The 25069-nt window shown below is 30.9% G+C and overlaps 1 protein-coding gene across 2 annotated transcripts; it reads left to right on the top strand.

The window, feature by feature from the left end:
- Positions 1-17480: 17480 nt before the first annotated feature.
- Positions 17481-23597, top strand: LOC109156903 (putative late blight resistance protein homolog R1B-14). 2 transcript variants are annotated; one of them, XM_019304793.1, is made up of 3 exons: positions 17481-17969; positions 21020-23226; positions 23325-23597. In XM_019304793.1, the coding sequence occupies exons 1-2, from the start codon at positions 17526-17528 to the stop codon at positions 23180-23182; spliced, it is 2607 nt and encodes an 868-aa protein (XP_019160338.1). In that variant the 5' UTR covers positions 17481-17525; the 3' UTR covers positions 23183-23226; positions 23325-23597. The 2 variants fall into 2 exon arrangements, with proteins under 2 accessions (XP_019160338.1, XP_019160337.1); XM_019304792.1 differs by having other exon boundaries at positions 21020-23229; positions 23327-23597.
- The last annotated feature ends 1472 nt before the right edge of the window (positions 23598-25069 follow it).

Below are 25069 nucleotides of genomic sequence, written 5' to 3'. Positions count from 1 at the left end.
AAGGCAAATATTTTATTTTTTGAGTACTATTGACACGTCAAATTATGCTGTGGAATCGTGTCCACCTAGCAAGGTAGACACGATTCTAAAATTGCTCATAATTATGAATATACAGTTCAAAAATTATGAATATACAGTTCAAAAATTATGAATATATAGTTCTAAAATTATGAACATAGTGTTGTGAACATAATTATGAACATATAGTTATGTAATTATGAATATAGAGATTCAATAATTGTGAATATGAAGTTTAAAAATTATGAATATATAACTTTATAATTATGAACATATAGTTCAGTAATTATGAACATAGAGTTTTGTAGTTGTGAATATAGAGTTCAATAATTATGAATATAAAGTTCAAAGATTATGAATATTTAGCTTTATAATTATGAACATATAGTTCATTAATTATAAACATAGAACTGTGTCCACCTTGCAAAGTGGACACGGTTCCATAGCATAACTATTCGATTCACCGTGTTACATGTAGTATCTGTTCATATAAACTTTCTCAACCTATTGAAGTCCAACGTTTCAAAAGGCTCTTATTTAAGAAACCTTATTTTAATGCCTTCTTATTTTAGTTTTTTTTTTTTTAAAATTTATTAGGGGATTTGTCTAATATTAACTCAAAATGTATATGTGTTGTTTTAGTTTTTAGCACTTTGGAGCAAAATTGCTAAGTTATTAAATAATAGTTTTGATGTTTTGTTTAAATATAAAATGTTAAACAGACAAATTTTTTAAAATTTTGGAGAATTATCCAAATAATCAAATTACAATAACAACAATAATAACAAAACAATAACAATAACAATACCAATAACAACAGCAACAACAACAACAACAATAACAATAATAATAATAATAATAATAATAATAATAATAATAATAATAATAATAATAATAATAATAATAATAATAATAATAATAATCCAAACAAAACTATATACAAAATAAAATTAAAAGTAAAAAAAAAAAAAAAAATGATGTGGGATCATTTTGATCACACATTGAAAATGTTTGAAAAGAGAGAGCTCATCTATATAAGAGGAGCAAAACTCCTCTTATAAACATAATTACTTGCCCATCAATGTGGACAAGTATTGAGAAGTTAAAAGGTTCTTATTTAAGAAGCTTTAGCGTTGTCTTCATATTTTTGTTTTTATTAATTAATTTATTGTTTATTATTTGTTATTTATTTATTATTTATTATTTATTATTTATTTATTATTAGTGGGGTTTGGAAAGATTAACCCAAAATGTATGTGTTGTTTTAGTTTTTAGCAGTTTGGAGCAAATTGCTAAGTTATTAAATAATATTTTTAGTTTTGTGATTAAATATAAAATATTAAACAGACGAATTTCTTAAAATTTAGGTGAATTTGCCAAATAATCAAATTACAACAAAACAACACCAACAACAACAACAACAATAATAATAATAATAATAATAATAATAATAATAATAATAATAATAATAATAATAATAATAATAATAATAATAATAATAATAATCTAAACAAAACTATATACATAATAAAATTAAAATTAACAAAAAAAAAAAAAAAGAAAAAAAGAAGACAAAGGGGAGTCACATGCTCCCTTTATAAATGATGTCGGTTCATTTTCATCCCACATTGAAAATGCTTGAAAAGATGAGCTCTTGAGCTCCTTTATATAAGAAGTACAAACATAATTGTTTGCCCATCGATGTGGCAAGTATTGAGAAATCAAAATGTTCTTATTTAAGTAACCTTAGCTTTGCCTTCTTATTTTAGTTTGATTTATTTATTATTTATTATTTATTATTTATTAGTGGGGGTTAGGAAAGATTGACCCAAAATGTATGTATTGTTTTAGTTTTTAGCAGCTTGGAGCAAATTACTTAGTTATTAAATAATATATTTTTGGTGTTTTGATTAAAGATAAATTGTTAAAATAGTGAATGTCAATAATAATAATAATAATAATAATAATAATAATAATAATAATAATAATAATAATAATAATAATAATAAACAAAACAAAACGATATACAAAATAAAATTAAAATTTAAAAAAAAAAATAAGAAAAAGACAAAAGGGAGTCACGGGCTCGCTTTGTAAATGATGTGGGATCATTTTGATCTCACATTGAAAATGTTTGGAAAGAGGAGCTCTTGAGCTCCTCTATATAAGTTGTTCCTCTTACAAATATAATTGCTTGCCCATCAATGTAGGCAAGTAACCTGGAGGGTGTGGTTGAGTGTAAGTGACTCATCCATCTTTAACCATAGGTCAAGGGTTCGATCCTTGGATTTGGGTGTGATCAAGGAAAATTAAAAATGGAAAGGAAATATTTTACATCATCAAATAGTAAAGACATATTTTAAAAAATAGTAAAGATAAATTAAAAATGGAACGAAAATATTACATTAATAATATTCTACATCATCAAATTAAAATGGAACGAAAATTAGGTAAAAATATATCACTGCATCTATATTCTAATTGACTAATTGATTGGGAATAAAAAAGAATAATTGACTAAAAATGAATCTAATATTACTAATTGACTGAAAATATAAAAGGAAATGAATATTAATAATTGACTGCAAATAAAAAATGATCTATAATTGACTAAAAAAATGGTCAGATCATTGCATTTTAATTAAAAATGGAATGAAAATTAAAAATTGGAGGAAAATATTCCAATAATAATATTCTACATTATCAATAGTAAATGCATATTTTAAACAATAGTAAAGGTAAATTAAAAATGGAAAGAAAATATTTCAATAATAATATCTACATCATCAATTAAAAATGGAACAAAAGTTAGGTAAAAATATCACTACATTTGATATTCTAATTGACTAATTGACTGAAAATAAAAAAAAAAAAGAATAATTCGCTGAAAATGAATCTGATATTACGAATTGACTGAAAATATAAAAGAATAACTAATTGAGTGATATTCTACCATTATATATTTTCATCCAAGTAACCCGTCTTGATGGAGAAGATGTTAGCTCTAGACGAAGATGAACAAGATTGTGTTGTCGCTATCAATGTCGTCTACAAAGAGGTTTCATTAATGTGTAAATATAATCGGTGATATTTATTTATTTTTAAATGAAAAAATTGCTATATATCTAGACAAAAAAATATATCTTCCATACAAATGAATAAGGATAACAATTCATTTCTATAACTAAGTTGTTAGAGAACGAACACATTTGCCTAATTTATGAAAATACTAAATAATGATAAATAAAATCTTCAAAATTATAGGACCGCATGCGTACATCTAGACATTAACTATTAATTTGAACAATTATTTGCACAAATTCAAGCAATGATAACATCAAAATATATAAACGATTCAAATCATATCTTTAATTGCATTATATAATATTTGATGTTCTAATTTAAATAATTATATATCGATTCATATATTTTTAATATATTACAACAAATCTATTTCGTGCATCGCACGGGTGCAAATACTAGTAAAAATAAAAATAAAATCATTCTTCCCAATAATAAAAATAAAATCATATTTTTACAATTTCTCGGTCAAACTATCTCAATCTATTACTATATAAAATCTAATTATTATTATTAGAATTAAGCTAGCTCAAACTAACACCCAAGTTATCTATCTATCTATATACAAATACAATTTAATAAGAGTCAATAATGTTAAACCCTTAATTGGAATAAAAAAATATTGGTGTAATTGTTTCTTAAAATAAATGGTTCATATTATTTTGATTTTAGTATTTTTTTTAATGATTTTTCTTATTTATTCTCTATTATATTATTTTCTTCCTTTAAATAACCCTAAATTTCGTTAGTATAAACTTTAGTAATGAAATATTCCATTAACTATTTATTATTCTTAATTTACTCATTAATTTCTATTAAAAAGGTCTTAAATTCGAACCTCATCCTAATGAGAGTTGGCATAAATGTTAAACATATAATATGAATATGTTAAAATATTTTAAACATATATAAAATATAAAATTTAACATAAACTTTGGTCAAATAATTAGTCCGACTAAATACATAACATTCAAAGTTGGGCATCAAGGATCATAAAATACAGACGAACCTAGCGCCGTCTCGTCCGCCATCCACACGCCACGGGATGTGGTCTGACCAAGAGCCAAGTACACGACCTCCTCAGAGATGGAGGAGATGAGCAACGAGATGATGGAGGCGCATCCTGTTGCACCCATGCACCATACGTCGGGTTCGCTGTTGCGGAGACGGCTTCGTCGGAATTGTCGCCGGCGGGAATCTCCAAAACCGGAGATGGGCACGGATAGTTGCCGTCAACATACCCAAGTAAGCCTTGGCCTCGTAGGAAGGGGATGATTTGCGTTCTCCAGTAGAGGTAGTTCCGGTTGGTAAGTTTAAGTGACACAAAGTGATGTGCACTGGTAAGGGATTTGGGGTTGGTGTTTGGGGAGGAGATGGTGGTGGTGGTGAGGGTTCGCTCAGAGGAGCTTTGCGACATCGTCGAAGGAGAGGTGAGAGAAGATCGAAAGGTGAGGGGAGATGATTCCTACTAGCTAACTGATACCAGATGAGAATGGGAACGATGATTCAATTCACTAACAGAATTCAGATTACAATAATACACTGAGGAGAGAGACGTAGCTAATAGGCTTAAGATTATATCAATAATCTAAGCTACAAAATGTACATAATAAAATACACAATAATAACATATACTCATAGTCCCAACAACGAATGGAAATTAAAAAAAAAAAAAATCAATGATTTTATTATTGTTGATGAAAAGTATTTATTACTTTTATTAAATTAAATAAAGTAGTAGCTCTTTTCAAAAAAAAAAATAAATAAATAAAGTAGTAGCTACAACAACAACAACAACAACAAAAAATACATATGCATTTAATTAATTTAGAATTAGATGTCTATAATGCCTTTATTTAAAAAAAAATAAAAAATTATTCATTATTGTTTGTTTTACGGCCTTTGGTTTCCGTTCAGCGGGCCAACACTACCGTAAAATACTTAGGATTTTTTGTGAGTGAAAGACTCAATGGAACTGAGAGAATAATGTGGTATTATTTCTCTATAGTTTTGGTCGTTCCATTTTTAACAAGGTGATCTTGTTGGGATATTTATACAAGGGTCCAAGATTCCTATAAGGAAAGTAGGGCTGATGACGTGGAGCCAAATCGGTTAAGGAATCTGGCTTCCTTAATGACATAACTGTCTAAGCTAATAAAGGAAGCTACTTGTATTAAATGAGGAAAGAGATTTCAGTGAAATCTGCTTGTAATCGCCTTTGGGCGAGCACCCAGCCGGGGACGCCCTGACTGTCTAGGATATGACTTAAGGGACCGCTACACTCGGGCGAGGACAAGTCGATCGCAGAGCTTGATCGTCTGACTGAGTTTCTAAGTGGTATCCGGTAAAGGACACACCGCCCGCGGAGTATAAGCATTTGAACTGGCTTTAGTTGGACAATTAATAAGAAGAAATTAGAAAAAAAAAGAAAAATGTTTTGGCTCAAACCGCGTGGTGAAATCATATCCATTTTAGCTTTTAACGGGGCTAACTTGAATTTATAAAAGACCCTTTTTTGTATTAGATGTCAGTTCACTTTTATTTTTATTTTTAAACATTCAATTTTGGTTCTAGTATTATTGTTGCATGATATTTTTATTCTTCATCAATAAAACAATTTAAATTTCATCAAATACAACCGTATTTCAGTCTTCAATTTTGATTTTAAAAAAAAAAATAAATATAAAAAATATAACGGGTTAACCTATTTTGTATATAAAAAAAAAAAGATCAAAATGTCCTTATATTTAACGGTATTTCAATAATTTTTTTGATTGAGAATAAAAATGGTCATGCAACAATAATATTAGGACCAAATAAAGATATTTTAATAAAAAATGTTAAAAGTGAATTGCTATTTATAAATTTAGTATAAAAATAGAATTAACTCATTTATAAAATTAATCGGAAAAATAATGTTTGGATTTAGCATCTTTAAATTATCTAGGATTCTAGTCAATATGCAAGTGGAAGTTTGAAACCAAGTAGGGACAACCATGCATGCATGTTTTGGAATCTTAAAAATTTAGGAAAAAAAAAAAGACTTCGATAAGCTCAATTCATTGGCTTTTACATTCATGTACAGCTGTACTATCCATTTATTATATATACATAGTACAGCATGACAGCATCACATGCTGTACTATCCATTCGCTCAAACCACCTTTTTTTAGTGGAGTTTTTGTTTTAAATTATACACGTTAGGGGGCGTTTGGTTCACGTAATTTTGGATTACTCCAGATAATAGGATTACCTCCCGAAAAGTAACGTGAGATGTTAGGAATATAAGATTACCTTGTGTGTTTCGTTTGTATGGTGTAATATAATATTACCTTGTTTGGTTTAAGGTTATATGGATCAATTTACAATAATGTCCTCAATAATATATATATATATATATATATATATATATATATATATATATATATATATATATATATATATATATATAATTTGTGTGTATTTATTTATATGTATGAATGTATATCAATGCTTAAATATAAAAAAAAAACTAAATATATAAATATACACATGTATATTTGATTTATATAAACATATATTAATTTCATTATTATTATTATTATTATTATTATTATTTTTATTTTTATATAAGAATTAGTTAACAAGGGCAAAGTTGGAATAATTCAAGGTAATCTAAGATTACCTAAAAAAAAATGGAGGTAATCACATTACCTTGAAACATTACCGCCACATCAGCTTTCAGGTAATATAACATTACCAGGTAATCTTATAACTTGAACCAAACAAGGTAATATAACATTACCAGATTCAGATTACCTAGGTAATCTAAGATGACCTGAACCAAACGCCCCCTTAATGTGACAGATTTTGATAAATTATTTCTTTTCGTATGGGTCTCTGTGTTTACGTCAAAGTTTGTGTGTGAGAATACAAGTTGGGAGTAAAAAATAGAAGAATTTTTTCTCAAAATGGTCCCTCGACTATTGCTTATTCTCAATTTTGCATTTCAGCTTTCAATTGCACCAAATCTGGTTCCTTGACTTTCAAAAACTTACCCAATTTGGTCCTCCATTAAGTTTTCCGTCAACTCTATGTTAAAATGGAGGGCATTTTCGTCCTTTTATCTATTGGACACCTAATATACACTGAGAAATAGTCGAGGGATCATTTTGGGAATAGTCAAGGGACCATTTTGAGAAAAACTCTTTAAAAAAAAAAATAAAATTCATTGTGTATATTTTCATTTTTTTAGACTCTATCAAATTAGAATTGTTTTAGATTTTTTTCACAAATATAAATAGTTAAAATCCCACAATCCAACCTCAAAATTTTTTAACGGAAGAAAATGAAGAACTCTTCAAACTAAAAGACTAGAATAACATTATATTTCTCTCTACTTTTTCATCTTCATATACAATAGCTTATTTATACTAATTTACTAATATATATAATAATTAACCTACCAAAAGTATACTAACTATACAAGGTAACCATACATAATTTCTCTATGCTAATTTAGGCACAATATTAACTCTCTCACTAATTAAGTTGTACCATCCTAATTATCCTACTAATTCTAGAAGCATAATTAACTCTTCCTAATTAAACTACATAATTACAATTAAAGGCTTATCACTCTCCACCCCTTCAAAAAACATCTTGTCCTCAAGGTGTAGGTATGGAAATGAGTATATCCATGCCTTGATACTTGTTGATTGATTTGCCAAACATGGACATCATAGACAACATGTTCACTGAATTGCCCTGTAACAGAATTCCTTGTTGGTGTCATGATTCCTTGTTGGATGAGACTTTCCTCCAAAGACACTATTGATGTGAAAATTTATTCTTGAAACAATTGGGGAGATTTGATATACCCGATTGTAGTTGTTGATTTAACTTGAATTGGTGCTTCAATTTGAGTTGAATCCATGCAGACCGTGATGTGATCCTCCATAGTATTTGATGCATGATCTACCTTCTCATGAGTAAAATTTTTAATTTCTTCCTCATTGAATTGATTAGTATAGTCCTCACCAACAATTGCACTAGAACTCATATCAACCACATTATCACCAAACTCTTTTTCGATCATAACTTCCGCATCAATTTTCACCTGATGAGTTGGAGTTTGATGATGATCTACTTCCACATAGGTAGCCATTATTAAATTTGCATCAGGAAATTCTATATTCATAGTGCAATACCCTTCATAAATGTTGTGGCCATGGAATGCTTGTTTGGCAACGATTGAATCCACAATGGAATCAAACCATACCAAAGCTTGGAATAACGTGTGTCCCTCATCCTTTAAAATATGAATATATTGTACGGATCCTTTTGTAGAAAAGATCTCATACAATACCAAATCATCAATTGGATACCATACTTGGTGTACAGAAACCAATAAGCACCGATGAGTAATGTTTTCCATAATAAAAAAAAAATTCTGAAATTTCCCACTTTTTTCCTTTTTTTTTTAAAAAAAAAAATAATAATAATAATAACGAAATGTAAGGCAATAAGCAAGCTAGAATACAAAGGTAGTAAAAATTGAAAGAAAAAAAAAATGCAAGACTGCAAGATAGATTATAAGTGATGTAAATCTATGACACAAAGCACAAAAATTTGATTGTTGTGGACGATTTGCTTACTGCAAAGAAGAGGCTGGAATTATGGGTGATTGATGCTGATGATAGGATGCGACTGCTTTTGCTCCTTCTCCAATGGTGACGATGACGATGGATATGGCGTCTAGGACAATCAGAGAAGCTGGCGACTAACTGCAATGGTGGATGTTATTGGTTCTCCGGTTGAAGTGGTCTGCTTGGAAGTGGATATTGATGATGCAAGTGGGTGCATGGATGAACACAGAGATGCAGACGCACGTCGCAAGGATTTTTTTTAATGCAAAAAAAATAACAAAAAAACATATAAGTTCGATTCAATGAAAGCACCACTGTTACGTACTAAAATTTAGTACGCAATGGAATAAACATTTCGAGCAGGTTTCTGACTCCAATTCGTATTCGAGTTACGGTAACTCTAAAAAAAAAAACAATATAACGGAAGAAAATGAAGAACTCTTCAAACTAAAAGACTTGAATAACATTATATTTCCCACTACTTTTTCATCTTCATATACAATAGCCTATTTATACTAATTTACTAATATCTATAATAATTAACTTACCAAAAGTATACTAACTGTACAAGGTAATGATACATAATTTCCCTATGCTAATTTAGGCACAATATTAACTCTCCCTCTATTTAAGTTGTACCATCCTAATTATCCTACTAATTCTAGAAGCATAATTAACTCTTCCTAATTAAACTACAGAATTACAATTAAGGGCGTATCACACACACAAGAGATGCACCGTTCGCTAGGGCGGAGTACCTGCCTCGCATACAGAAAAAGATTGAGAAAGAAGAGAAAAGAGAATCATCAGAAAGAAAGCAAGAAAGAAATAAAGGAAAAAAAAAAAAGCGAGTCAAGTGACTCGACAGAGATCCTCCACAATAAAAGTATACCTTTTACAAATAAGAGTGAGAGTATATATATATATATATATATATATATATATATATATATATATATATATATATGTATGTATTCAGCATCATATCCTAACTTATAGAATTGCTTCATGACATAACATATATATGTTTCATTTAGAGTATATGAGAAGTTCAGTTTTATTGTTGTTTAAGTGTTAGCATGAAAGCATGATCCTACTTGTTAAACTTCAGTTATTTCTTTATTATCATTATGATTGTGAGTAGTGCATAGTAAACTATAGTTGGTTTATATCTGTTTATAGCATGTGAATGTGTTCAAAGTATGAGTTATGAGTTAAAGCATGTTTATATGAGTTTATAGGTTGCGAGCATATAGAAGTATATATGTATATCTATTGAGATCTATGACTATGTATCTTGATTGCTTTTATTCATACTTGAGAATGTGTGTGGATGAAAAATGTTTTCCAATCTATATCTATAGTATTTTACAGGGTTGAGTGGCTTTATACTTAGCATTAATTGCTAACAAGTTTATTTTTCTACGTGTTTTATATATAACCCCTTTCAGGTGGGCCCAGTGCATGAGAGCGCGCGTTGATAGACTAGTGCGTAGCTCTAGATGTAGTAGTTGCTAGGCTAGTACCCCTCTTCCCTTAGATGTATTTTGTTGATGGTTGTAGTAAACTACTTTACAGTTGTTGGTGCGTAAACACTACCGGGGATTGCTTCCCCTTTTTGTCGTTTTATTTAGTTTGACTCTTTGACTTAGTAGTTTTGTTAGCTTGTGCAGTCACCCGCGAGTGGGTGACTCTGGCGGTGACATTCCCTTTTAGTTTATCTTTTTGGATGGTTATTTTAGTTACTTAAGTTATCCTTTGATTTATCCTAATTAAGAAAGTTTATATTGGGTTTAGAGTTTAGAAAAATGGGGTGTTACGTGAGTATTTATGAAATTTACGGAACTTATTGTAAAACTTGATAAGAATAGAGGAAAAATTTGTACGTTTAGACAGAGGGAAAAAGTCTATAGAGAAAGTTAAAAAAATTTGAGGTTGGATTGTGGAATTTTAACTATTTATATTTGTGAAAAAAATCTACAACAATTCTAATTTGATAGAGTCTAAAAATGAAAATATACACAATGAAATAAAAAATAAAAAAAAATGAGTTTTTCCCAAAATGGTCCCTTGATTATTTCCAAAATGGTCCATCGACTATTTCTCAGTGTATATTAGGTGTACAATAGATAAAATGACGAAAATACACTCCATTTTAACACTGAGTTGACCGAAAATTTAACAAAGGACCAAATTGGGTGAGTTTTTGAAAATCAAGAGATCAGATTTGGTACAATTGAAAATCGGAATGCAAAATTGAGAATGAGCAATAGTCGAGTGACCATTTTGGGAAAAAACTCAAAATAGAACTACATATAACATTTTCCCTTTTTTAAAGAATTTTGAGAGGGTTGGGGGAGAGAGTAAAGGAAGTATCTTTAATACTTTCTTATTTTTCAACCTCCAATAAAATCAAGACACATGTAAATCTAGAGACTCTTGTCACATTTCTATCCGAATTCTATTACATATACTCTCAAATCTTGCCCTCTAAATTTTACTTCATGATGTGGCAGGCTTTGATAATCTGATTTTTTTTTTTTTTTTTTTTTTTTTTTAATGTTGGTCCGATTACAAGTGCCTATATCAAAGTTTTGTGTGGAGTAAAAGTTGAGAGTAGAAATCGGGAGTACATATAACATTTTCCTTTCTATCACATGTTAGGGAGTTCTACTACATATACTTCAATTCTTACTCCTTCAAATTTACTCCCTGATGTGGTGGGTTCTGATAGGTTATTTTTTTCGTGTAGACCTTTATAAAAGTGTCTACATCAATATTTCAAGTGTGTGAGTAAAAGTTGAAAATACAAAATGAAAATACACGTAGTATTTTCCATGTTAGGGTGGTCCTTAGTCTTCTTTTTCATGCCTTTTGCTTAATTATCTGTAGTCGACTGAATGAACCTCCATTTCTTCTTTTTCTTCTTCTCAAGAAGAAGAAGAAATAGAGGTTCATTCAGTGAACCTCTATTTCTCCTTTAATGAAATACTAGGGGTGGAAATGGGCCGAACCGAGCCAAGCTTTGAAAAATTAGGCTTGGGCCTGTTACGAAAATCTAAGGCCTAGGCCCGAACCTGAGCCTGTATGTAGGCTTTTGGTTAGGCTCAAGCCTGAGCCTGCAATTAGCCTGGCATGGCCTGAAGCCTTTTTAAAAGCCTGTTTAATATTTAGGTCATTAAAAATATTTCAAAGTAAGTCCTACCTTGAGCCTATTAAAGCCTACATGTTAAGACTTTTTAAAAACTTTAGTATATCTAAATAATATAAGAAATGTACCTAATATAAAACTTGTACATAATTACATAAGTATATCACCACAATGCAAACATAATAGCAAATAAATATAAAATAAAACAAAACAAGTCACGACTTCAGCATGTTCGTTAACTTGTTTAGAAATAAATTTAATTGTATTATAGTTTGTTATCATATATAATATAGTAAATAATTAACAATCAACTCACATAATTAAGTTGTGACACCTTAATTAACAAAAATTACACAATAAAAACACTTATATAGGCTTGACCTGTTTAGTTTAAATAATATATAGAATGTAATTATATATACTTGGGGTTATATTCTAAATAATATATATATATATATATATATATATATATATATATATATATATATATATATATATATATATATATATATATATATATATATAGGCCAGGCCTGTAGGCCTGAAGGCCGAGCCTGGTATATATAGGCTTGACCTGTTTAGTTTAATAGGCTTTAAAATTGACTAAAGCCCGATCTTTTTACTAAACGAGCTAGGCCTAACTAGACTTTAATTAGGCCTGGACATAGGCCCCTACAAGGGGTCTGGCCTATTCCCACCCCTATGCAATATAGTCCATCCACCTGAGTATGAACTACTAGTCACTTAACTACTCCGATATATAAAAATATTATCGTAAGAGATAAGCTCACGTAGAATTGCAATTAAAAACATTAGCCTGGGCAAATTGGAGCAACTTGGAACTTTTTAAATTCATAGTGAGCTGTATGCCATTAATATTATCGAAGACTTGCTCAAATAATTGAGCTCAAGTCAACTTTATTTTATCAAACATTAAGTAATGTTTAATTATTATTTTATGAAGTAAAATAGAATTTGCATCATCATGTGATGGCTGATTTGCATTTTATGACTATGTTTGGCAAACTTAACTGAAAAGATAGCTAGAAGCTGAAAAATAGTTGAAAGCTGAAAATATATAAACTAAAAGCTGAAAATTGAAGAGGTGTTAAGCTAGCTGATTATGCTTAAAAGTGTTTGATAAAATTATTTTTTTTATAAGTTTGATAAATGTAAAAAGACTAAAAAAAGACACCTTCATAAAATTTAAATAGTTTTAAATTTAAATAAGTTTGTTTACATATTAAATTTAACATTTTGAAATGAAACTGTTAGCATAATCATGATCCAGCATTCCATAATGAAGTAACAATATTGTTGCAAATCTCCTTATGAACGGACGATTGGAGTTGAAACTTTAACAGGGCGTTTGGTTGGAAGGGGGGAATTACGTGGGAAAGGAATTGCAATTCCATGGGAGATGAATTATTGGGAATAAAGTGGGAATTTAAATTCTAGTGTTTGGTTTATGGGAATAAAATTACTGGGAATTTTAATTCCAATGTTTGGTATACATGGAAATTGAAAGGGAATAAATAGTATAAAGTCCAAAATGCCAATTATTATTGTGGTATTAATTTTAGGTTAAAAAAAGGAGGGATAATTTTGTCTCATCACTAGCTTTTTTCTCTTCCTAAAATCCCAGGAATTAAAATACCAGGGGGACATGGGATTTTAATTCCATGAAAATGGGGGAATTGCAATTCCTTCCAACCAAACTAAGGAATTTTATGGCCTTTGGAATTAAGTGGGAAGGGAATTTAAACTCCCTCCAACCAAACGCCCTGTAAGGAGTTGCTAGCCGGTGAAGAGTTGCGGAAGATGATGAATAAAAATATAGGAGAAGAGAATGTCGATCAAAAGGGTTTTAATTGAGATGGGTAAATGATGCTATTTATTTAAAATAATAAGAATAAAGATGGAAATAAGTTAGGAAGCTACTAGTTTATTTTTGAAACGTTTTTTCAAAATAAGATTTTATTTTTAAGTTAACGGCTCTTCAGTTTTCAGCTCCTAACTTATAGCTTTTCAGCTTTCAGCTATTTTTCAACTTTCCGCACTTTTTCAGCTAGGTTTGTCAAACATAGCCTATGTTGAAAACATTGCCAAATAGAGCTTAACTTATTAGTAACTTAAAATAAACTATAAGCGCCTAAATAAGCTCTGCGAAACAGATCCAATATATATATATATATATATATATATATATATATATATATATATATATATATATATATATATATATATTGATTTTTTTAGACAAAGTAGTATAATGTCATAATTTTTGCCTATAAATTATGTAGTGGAAATACATACTATTTATTGTGGATATATATAATAAATATAGCATGTGTTGTTGGACGCGGTTTCATAATTTTCATCGGAATTGATTATTGTATTGTTAAATTTAAATGTAACAACCATGTTTTGGCATCTTGATCAACTTCATTCATTGTTTATTATCCCCGTAATATACTTTTAATTATGTTTTAAAAATTGTATCCAATCAATTAGCCTTAAAGATTTGACCAACTTGCTATATTAAATTGGTGAGGAGCTTTCACTTGACAATATTAATAATGAAATTGATTGTGATGGGAATAAATATTCTCAAAGACTCGATCAAATAATATTATCATCATGTGAAGGTTCACAATTAGGTAGTAAAGTTGAACCATCACCATGTGAAGGTTTGCCACTCAATATTAGAAATTATTTACCATTTGAAACAATTTTACTGTGAGTTATATGGTTAAAGTTTACCAATTAAAAAAAAAATGTGTACTAAACATTTGTTAAAAAATTAAATAAAATGTGTTTTTACTGTCTCAATTATGAAGCTTATATCGTTGTTATACAATTTCCATACTCGCTATCTTTAATTTTAACCATTATAAAATATATCCTTACTTTGCAAATAAATAAATAAAAGGGAAAATGGCACTTCTTCCCCCTAAGTTATATACTTATAGCACTTTCTCCTCCTGAATTATTCAAGTGGCTGTTTTTCCCCCTGAAATGTTAAATGGACATATTTACCCTTAAAATAAATATTTAAAATAAATATTTCATTTATTTTCCTTCTCCAACAAATTATGACAATAATTTGGTTCAAACCAAACAAACACTATAGCAACCAAACCGAAATATTTCAATTACAATTTAGAATCGAAACTCGATATTTAGAGTTTATTAAAATCGCGAACCGGAACGGACGATTCATGTACCGAACTGAAAAAATAAAATATATTTATTGTTGAATTTAGACTATTTAAAATAAAAAATAAAATTTTAAAATAAAGACGGTTCAAAATTGCGAACCGGATCTAGAACCGCCGATTCACGGTTCAAGATCCAATTTTTTTTATTCATAATTTTAATAAATTGAAATCCAAATATTAGGTTCTTGATCTGAATCATAACCGAAAACTTTTAATTCAATTGCTATAGTGTCCGGTTCAGTTTGATCTGAACCGTGGTCATCCCTACGTATACGCGATAATTTGTTGGAGAAGTAAAATAAATAAAATGTTTACTTTAAGGGTAGAAATGTCAATTTAATATATCAGGGGGAAAATCACCACTTTTAGAATAATTGAGGGGGTTAATGTGCTTACCTAAATAATTGAGGGGGAAAAATGGCTATAAGTATATAACTTAGGGGGAAAAAGTGCCATTTTCCCTAAATAAAATTAAACCTTTTTTTTTTTTTTTTTTGTCTTTAGAGCATTGAAACCATAAACCTCCATTAGCAACAAAAAAAAAAAAAAAAACTTTTATATATGATTAGTAAAATGTGAATGTCCTATATATATATATATATATATATATATATTTATTTTGGCTATTAACTCTATTACATTGTAGTATCTGTTCATCTATACTTTTCTCAACCTATTGAACCACAAAGAGTCAACACCACCTCCACTGAGGCTCGATCTCATGACCTCCCATATGAGAGAGCCACTACATATATATATATATAGATACACGATGTTACAATTTTGATCTATGAACAAAGAAGAACGGCAATAAATGCACCATGCCATCTTCTTACACGACTTTCATCATAATATATATATATATATTCATCAATGTCTTATTTATATCTAACAACCCTGTTTTGTCATCTTGTATCTCGATATCCACTAACTTCATTCATAGACTATTATTTCCTTCATTTTCATTTACAATCACAACTAATATAATATACTATCCATAACGTAATTAAGATAATTAAAGCAACTTGATATATTTAATTCACGAGCGGCTATTTAGACCATTAGGTTAAACTAAATTGTTTCATTTGTTCGTGACATGGGAATAACATATTATTAAAGACCTAATTGAATTCTGGGCCTAAGTAATATACACTGCTGGAGAATAGAGTTTTTCCGACCTCATTTCCGACCACTCCAAAATTGGTCGCAAAAACTGACCACTTTTGGGTGGTCGGGATTTGTTAATTTCCAACAGTGTTAACTAAAATAGCTTTACCATGCATAAGTTTAAAAAATATTTAGTTCTTGAGCTTTATCTCAAGTATATGCTTAATATACTAGTGTTATTGTGTCTATTTCCAATTTCTCAATTGTTCTCAAAGTGACAATTATGATTATTTTTCATAATTGTGGACAATCGATTACCTCTTATATTAGACAAATGTTTCTAGTATTCTAGTGAGTTTATTTGATAAATTTTTAATTTTTTTTTTTATCATGGTTTAAAGAATCACTAGACGCTCCTTGGGCGCCTAGGCGGCGATTAATTAGTATCTAAGCGCTCGTGTATTTTTTTTAAAGATATGTTTAATTTTTTAAAAAAATTTTAAAGACTTGATAATTATAAACTATTTACTACTTTAATATTTGATACTAAAATATTAAATATTAACCTAAAAAACATCTAGAGTTTGAATAGTTTAAGGTTATTTCGCTCAAAATGATGTCATTTTGAGTGAAATAACCTATTTTTTTAAAAAATAGAACAATAGTTAATCGGCCGACTGGGCAGCCTAGTCAGCGCCTGGGAGGCCTAGTCGACGCTTAGCCGACCTAGTTAGCCAGTCGCCTAGACCACCAATTATGGTGGGATACACTAGGCAACCAGCGCCTAGGCGTCGAGTAATCGGTGCCTAGGAGGAACTTTCATAACACTATTTTTTTTTTTTTTTTAATAGAGAACTCTTATCATTGTTTATATACTGGCCACTAATTTTTAGATTTGAAATTTATCAAATAAACTCATTACAACTTTAAAAATACCTGTCTACTAAAAGTCAAAATTTCATATTTACCCTATCAAGTAAGTTTTCTTTTTTCTTTATTACTTTTTCATCTTACTCTTAACAAAATATTAATGAGACATGAAGATAATTGAATAATTTAGTCTGCCAAGTATTTTGTTCTCAAATGACATGTAGTGATTTTTTTTACGTAGGAGGTCATGAGATCAAACCTGTCATTTTTAGTCCAGGGATCAAATATGTCATTTTTTAAAAAATATTCCCTCTAAATTTTTAAATACAAATTGACACGGTTTCACACTTTTCAAGTGAACGTGTTTTCTAGGAGTGATGCTTGCAACAGTTGATTATATATATATATATAGATATATCAGAGAGCGAGAGAGAGAGAGAAGGGGGAGAGATGGACACAATTGTAGATGGGCTGATAAACAAGGTAACACAAACTGTGGAACAAAACGCGTCTCTGATTCTTGGGATTAAGGATCAGGTTGAAGATCTGGTGAGAGAACTGAGGTCGTTCCAAGCATATCTGAGTGAAGCCGGCAAGACAGAAAGCTGGAGGGACAACGCTGTGCTGGTAGAAGTGGAGCAGAATATTCGCAATGTTACAAGGGATGCTGAAGACGCCATTGATAAATATATCGTTGAGCGAAGGATCCACAAGGCCAAACCCACCCTCAAGAGATGGGCGGAAAAAGCTGTTTATTATACCAAGGTTAATCTATCTGCCAGGGAGATCGAAACCATTAAGGAAAGGGCTAAGACAATCCGTGAAGATTACGCCCATCCCCTCCAGTTACTCCAAGCCGGTTCGCTAAATAATCATCAGCCCGCAGTCCTCCAGGTATGTATTCTCATATCTCATCTATCTTACGTTAGTATAAGGGAAAATTACATTTTTGGTCCTTGAGTTACGTTATATCTAAGTTCTGACTCAGTTCATGAGTTATGACTGTATCTATTTTTAGTTTTTCAGTTATTAACGAAGTGATGCATTTAGTCTCCGGTGTTAAAACTAACGGAAAAATTAAAAAATATTTAAAATTTGAGGGGTAAAGTAGAAAATTCACATTTTATTCCCCTTCTTATATTAAAACCACTCTCGCAATATTATTTTTCACTTCTTAACCTCTTATTTAAGATTGTTCAATTCTAAAAGCATTTCAATAACTTTAGTATAACTTGTTACTTTGTTAGGAATCTCGCTCTCGTATAACAAATTTAAGACTTAGCACAAACAAAGAAACACTTGATCATTGTCATTCAAATCATAAATAAACATCTATCTGAGTTGGTAATAGAAATCTAATATGGCAGGCATCTCAATTACCTTATGCATATATGATAACTTATATGGAGTAATAGAAAAGGAAAATACTATTTTTTTCCTAACATTTTCTCAAGTATATATGGTTCGGTCTACTACGTATATACTCCGAATTATATTCTTACAACCTCATGTGGCTGGAGATAAAATGTTACTTTTTCATGTGATCTCATTACAAATGTCTATATCGGAGATTTTGACTGTGAAGGTAAAAATTGAGACTAGAGAATTAGAGTACACATATAGTATTTTTCTATTCTTTCCCATAATGTATGTGGCCTATAATCATTGGGTATTGTAAGTGGATGATGACCTTACATACTTTTAACTAAACACTAAAGATTCATTTGGAAATCCGAAAAATGAATTCCAAGAGTCATTTTCTAGATTTTCTCGTGTTTAGGTATTCAAAGTAAAAAAAAAAAATCAAAGGAAAACATTCATTCTGCTCAAAGGAAAAAGATTCAATTTGGCAAAAAAAATCTTCCCAAGTTTTTAATTGGAAGACATTTTACGAATTCTTTATTTTCACATCTGTCCTATCCTCCATATATTTTCAAGCTAGTTTCCGGATTAATATTATATTACCACCACCCCCACTCGAAAGATCATGTTTTTGGATTTTCAAATGGACCTTAAAAGTATTGCATTTTTTCATCAAAGGTATCACATTTATCCATCTCAATGTCGTTGCAAGTATAGGTATACCCATATATACAATCAGGGGTGAATCCAGAGCGAGACACGAGGGTAGTTCCTACCCCCACCCCTTCCTCGATATATGTGCGTGTGTACGCGTGCACACGTGTTAATAGAAATAAATAATAAAACATCCTATAAAAAAGGGAATAAGAGCCAAGTAGACCCTTCAACTATAGGTCAAAGTGCAATTAGTCCCTAAACTAAGAAAAATTCCAATTAGACACTTCTTCTCTTTACTTTTATGCAATCTAGCCAATAACATCTTAAATTTGTTCAATTAACTCATTTTGTAGGTAAACTCAATGTAATAGCAAGTAGAATTGAATTTTTTTTTAAAAAATAATTTAATTCCACTAGAGATCCCTTGTCTATGGTAGCAATTTCAAATTTAGTTCGAAACTATCGTTTATGGTTTTTAACATCCAGACTATTATTTTTTGGACACTTTTAGTTATTCTCATGACTTTTCCTATTTTTAGTAAGGGCATTTTTGTCTATTCATATTTTTCTCTCTTTTTTTTTTCTCGGTTTCAACCGGTTTAATTGGTTTAGGACTTTACTAAAAACCGGTTGAAAATATGGTTACTAAAAATCAGAGGTTACCTAAAGTCCTAAACCAATTAAACTGGTTGAAACTGAAAAAATAACAAAAGAAAAATATGAAAAGACAAAAATGCCCTTATTAAAAATAGTAAAAGTCATGAGAAGGACTAAACGTGTCCAAAAAATAATAGTACATCTAGGATGTTAAATGAAAAAAACAATAGCCTGTGACTAAATTTGAAATTGCCACCAAAGATAAGAGATTTCCGGTGGAATTAACACCCAAAAATAAATTTAATAATTTTTTTTTTATTTTATAAAAAACACAGATTGTCGGCGGAGAAGCCGACATTCTGACTTCTTCATCTAACAGGACGGAGAAGTCAGGTAAGCCTCCATCTATTTGGACGGAGAAGCTATGACATGCTTCTCTATCTAACTGGACGAAGAAACTAGGTTTGCTTCTCCGTCCAGTTGGACGAAGAAACCTGCCTAGCTCCTCCATCTAGCAACTAGATGGAGGAGCTAGGCAGGTTTCTCCGTTCAATTGGACGGGGAAGCCGTAGCCAAGGCATTTTTTAAATTAATTTATTTGAATTTAAAATATATATTTTTATTTTAATTAATATAATTTTTTTTTTAAAATTAGTGTTTATCTATAGGTAATTTGTTAATTAACTTAATTGTATAAAAATAAGAAGTTAAAGTGTTTAATTGGAACTCTTTTTAATTTAAGAGACTAATTAAACTTTGATCTATAGTTGAAGGTCTTTGACCTTTATCCCTGTAAATAATTAAAGGTTGCGATTGGTGAGTTGTTAATTAGAACCTTTTTATTTTGAAAGGTTTAGGGATCAAACCTTATTAACTACACTGCCGCTTCTAATATTAATTTTATCTCTCCCTAACACAATTTACAATTATTTAAAGTGATACAAAATATGTTTTGTAATTCAATTATGAAAAATATTTTAAATAAAAATGTACTTTTTCTGAATTATCTAGCCAATGTAATCTAAAAATTTCAATTATATATACATCATCGTATTTAAATTAATTTAGAAATACTTAAAATTGATCTAATTAAAATAAAAAATATTTATGTCTTTTTAATGCAACTTATTTTAACCATTTCATATTATATCATAAATATTTTTTTATTGCATTTTAAAGATATTTAATCTTTCGCCCCAATAAACAAAATTTTGACTCCGCTCTTATATAAACAATACTAAATTGCTTGTTATCTAATAATAGTTACTGCAATATAATGTTAGTCTGATCCCCTGTTCTGATCTCATTTTCTTGTGAAATTGTTTAAGGCTCCCGTGGTGGAAGAAGATGACGTGGTAGGTTTTGATGATGAAGCTAAAACTATAAAGGGTCGTCTCACTGAAGGATCAAAAGATACGACTTTCATTTCAATTGTGGGAATGGCTGGGTTGGGCAAAACCACATTGACTAAAATGGTATTCAATGATAGTGAAATTCAATATGAGTTTTTTACTCGACTTTGGATTTACGTATCTAGAACCATGAATAGGAGACAGATATTTATGGACATTATAAGTAGGTTTACCAAGCAAACTGATGATTTCAAGAATGTATCGGAAGAGCTATTAGCTGAAAGTATCAAGGAATATCTGAAGGGCGGGAAGTATTTCATTGTGATGGATGACGTTTGGCACAAGAATGACTGGAACCTTTTGAAAATTGCTTTTCCTAATAACCAGAATGGAAGTAGAGTATTGGTAACAACACGTAATACTGGGGTGGCTACATATGCGGATTCCTTTGGCAACCCACACAACTTAAAATTTTTGAAGGATGATGAAAGTTTGTTGTTATTAAAAAAGAAAGTTTTCCGCAAGGAAGATTTCCCTGGGTCTCTTGAATCCCCGGGGAGAAGAATTGCAGCGAAATGTAATGGGTTACCGCTAGCAGTAGTGGTTATTGCTGGTGTCCTTAATAAAGACGAAGTCTCATCCTGGAATGAAGTGGCCGAAAATCCTATGCCAATACTCAATCGCCAAACCCAAGACTACAATAATATACTAAGATTGAGTTACAATCAGTTGGCTGACCACACAAAAGAGTGTTTCTTGTATCTTGCAGCATTCCCAATCGGGCATGAGATTTTTGTTTGGAAATTGATTCGGTTGTGGATTGCAGAAGGCTTTATTCCTCAACTACCTGATTCCACCATGGAGCGCACATCTGACTCATACTTGAAGGAATTTGTGAGCAGGAATCTGTTGATGGTGGTGAAAAGAAGAGCCAACGGTGATATCAAAACATGCCGCCTTCATGACACATTGCACGAGTTTTGTAAGGATGAAGCTGTAAAGAATTATCTCTTCCATGAGATAAACGGGGCAAAAATAGAAGCAAATGATAATTATCGTCGCTTGTGCATCCGTTCCTCCCTTTATGACTTTATAGCTTCTGAGGATAAGCCATCAGGTGAGCATATCCGCTCTCTTCTAGCATCTGACAAACTAGATGTTAAAAGAGAGCACTTGGCAACTATCCCAAAGGCCTACCCCTTTCTCAAAGTCTTTGATGTGGAAAACGTCAAATTCGAAATTTTGCCAAAAGAGTTCTATCAGCTATACCATCTGCGCTACTTGGCTGTCTCAACCGACCTCAAAATCCTTCCAAAGCCATTCACAGAACAATGGAACATGGAGACTCTTGTGTTCAATACCTCCCAAAGTAGTGTTGATGTTAAGGCTGAGATATGGAAATTGGCAAAACTAAGGCATATCATAGCCAATGCTCAGCTGCAATTTCCTACTCCCCAAAATTGCAGAGACAAGTGTGGAGACTTGCAAACTCTTACCCCCATATCACCTAAGAGCTGCACAGAAGCCATCTTAGAGAAGATGCCCAACCTTTTGAAATTGGGGGTTCGTGGGAATTTAGTAGAGCTTCTTGAGGGCAAGGGAGGAGTTTGCTTATTCGACAATGTTGGAAAGCTGCATAACCTGCAAAATCTGAAACTTGTGCACGAACCTGCCAATGACCAGAGTAGCACAATAAGGAGCTTTCCTCGGGATGACAAATTTCCATCAAAACTAAGGAAGCTCACTCTATCCAACACCTCCATAGAATGGAAACACATTTGTGTATTTGGATCCCTCAACGAGCTGGAGGTCCTCAAGCTGAAAGAATCAGCAGTGAAGGGGGAGTATTGGGATCTAAAGAACACTGTTTTTAAGAGTCTCCGATTCTTAAGCATTGGGAGAACAGACTTGGTGAAATGGACTTGTGAGAAGAGTAGTTTTCCTGCACTCAGCAAGCTTTATCTCTCACATTGCACATCCCTTGAGGCAGTCCCACTCGCCTTCAAGGATGTTAAAAGCCTTAAAGTTATGGAGTTGTTCTGTACCAACAAAAAAGCTGCTGCTTCTGCAAAAACAATCCGAGAACAAAAGCAAGGAAATGGGTTTGATCTCTCCATTTATCCTCCTTCAGATAACTGAATTCAACAACTTTATTGATGCATTTGCGTATTTCTTCCAATAAAAAGGTCTGTCGTCATTTATTTATTTAGTTTTTGTTATTTTACGGTTTTCTAAAGTTATTATTGTTGTTGTTATTGTTAATATTGTTTTAAATTGGTGCAGGGGTAACAAATAACATTTTCAGATGTATGTTTGCTCCGATCCAAGGCTTGTAGTCATGGTTGTTGTGGCGCTTTCTGTTTTCGTATTTTCCTTTCTTACTAAAATAAAGTCTGCTGGCATGTATCTATATATATGATCATACGATTTCATATGTAGAGCTCGGATCCAGTTGGGTGGTGTGCTTTGTTCTGAGTTTTTGTGTGAAATGTTTTTCATCATTAAACATTTGTAAAACTATTTGAACTATTCTAGTCAGTTTTTAATTTGCTCTTCTCTGATTTCGTCATTTGGTTTTGTATTGTGGTACAAGTTAATTAACTAGACTTATTAAGAGTTTTGGTAGAACTAAATGAATTGATGTTGGTTTATCTAACACTATGCTTATATATAATGCTTATATGCATGTCACCCTCAAGGTCTTGTTGTGTTGAGTAACTCTTTGTTGCTATACATCCTTGGTGCTTGATGATATTAGCATATACACGTCATCTTTATACTTATACTGTGATGAAATCCTACAATTTTGACACTTATATAATTTTTGTAATGCTAAAGTGATTTTTGATTTGTACCGAATTTTACAAGAAAAATTTGAGATTTTAATTTCTAATTCTAATTTTACATTGTATCATCAAAATCTATTTCATACAGTTATTCCTAAATGAATTGCCTCCTTTGCCCCCTTTCACTCCTCCCCTGTCTAAAATGTGTATATGAACTCCATACAACTAAGAGTATCACCACCAGTAGATATTGCACATATTCTAAGAAAAAGATAGCCATGTTGGGAGAGAGAGAGGGGAAAGAGAGAGATGATTGGGGTTCCTCTTCAAGAGAAGAAATAATGTCAGAAAAGTGAGTCCCACACTAATTTTGGACAAGTTGTGACAGCATCGCATTGCTGTCACAAGTGTGCCCAGAGAAGGAGAAGGAGAAGGCCACCAGTTTGGTTGCCTTCTCCTTCGCTGGAGAAACCAAAATTTGAAAAAAGAATTTTAAAAAATACGTTTCTTGAGAAACGCAAGTCTCACTTGCGTTTTAAGTTTGATTGGAAATATGATAAAATGCAAATGGAGAAAGTCTTTTACACATTTTTGTCAAAAAAAAAAAAAAAAAAAAGAACGCACATTTTGGAAAATGCATGTCTCCTCCTACATATTTCTGTCATTTTTCCATTGATTAGATCAAATTTAGGTTAGTTATAGAAGGATGAAGGAACTAATCTCATTAAGAAGTGGAAACCATGAAATCAATCAAATCATCGTATCGTTACCTGACTAGGCATTAATTGGGAGGGATGAGAAGAACCCAGATTAAACGACAGGGTGATTGATTTGATTCACAATAATATATAGGGTTAAAACTTCATAATAACGTTGATAATATCCACATTGAAACGAATTCTCTTCAAGTCATCCAAGGCTTCATCAACTCTAACAAAGGAGAATCTTCATTTTATTTGATCATTACAGATTAAAAAAAAAAAAAAAAAAAAAAAAACTTATGAGCAGTTTTACTCAAATGTCGCCCACATGTTAGTTAGGCGGTATGTTTAATTTCTATGTCTGATTGTTTGAAGTGGTTTTCACATTTTTTTTTTATTTTCTTTCTTTCACATTTTTTATTTTATTGTTAAAAAGTAGAGGATGAGACTAGGGATGGCAAAGGGGCGGGGGAGTATATTCCTCGTCCCCATTCTTGGCGGGAAATTGAAAATAGTCTCCATTTCTATACCCGTGAGGA

Source organism: Ipomoea nil, unplaced genomic scaffold, assembly GCF_001879475.1.
Source record: "Ipomoea nil cultivar Tokyo-kokei standard unplaced genomic scaffold, Asagao_1.1 scaffold2759, whole genome shotgun sequence".
In the NCBI taxonomy this organism is placed as follows: domain Eukaryota; kingdom Viridiplantae; phylum Streptophyta; class Magnoliopsida; order Solanales; family Convolvulaceae; genus Ipomoea; species Ipomoea nil.
This window is presented reverse-complemented; position numbering and strand designations above follow the sequence as displayed.

Excerpts from the sequence above, each read along its gene's own strand:
- LOC109156903 (XM_019304793.1), top strand. The coding sequence starts at position 17,526 with ATGGACACAATTGTAGATGGGCTGATAAACAAGGTAACACAAACTGTG. Across the intron at positions 17,970-21,019 it reads ATCAGCCCGCAGTCCTCCAG|GCTCCCGTGGTGGAAGAAGA; the intron begins GTATGTATTCTC and ends AAATTGTTTAAG.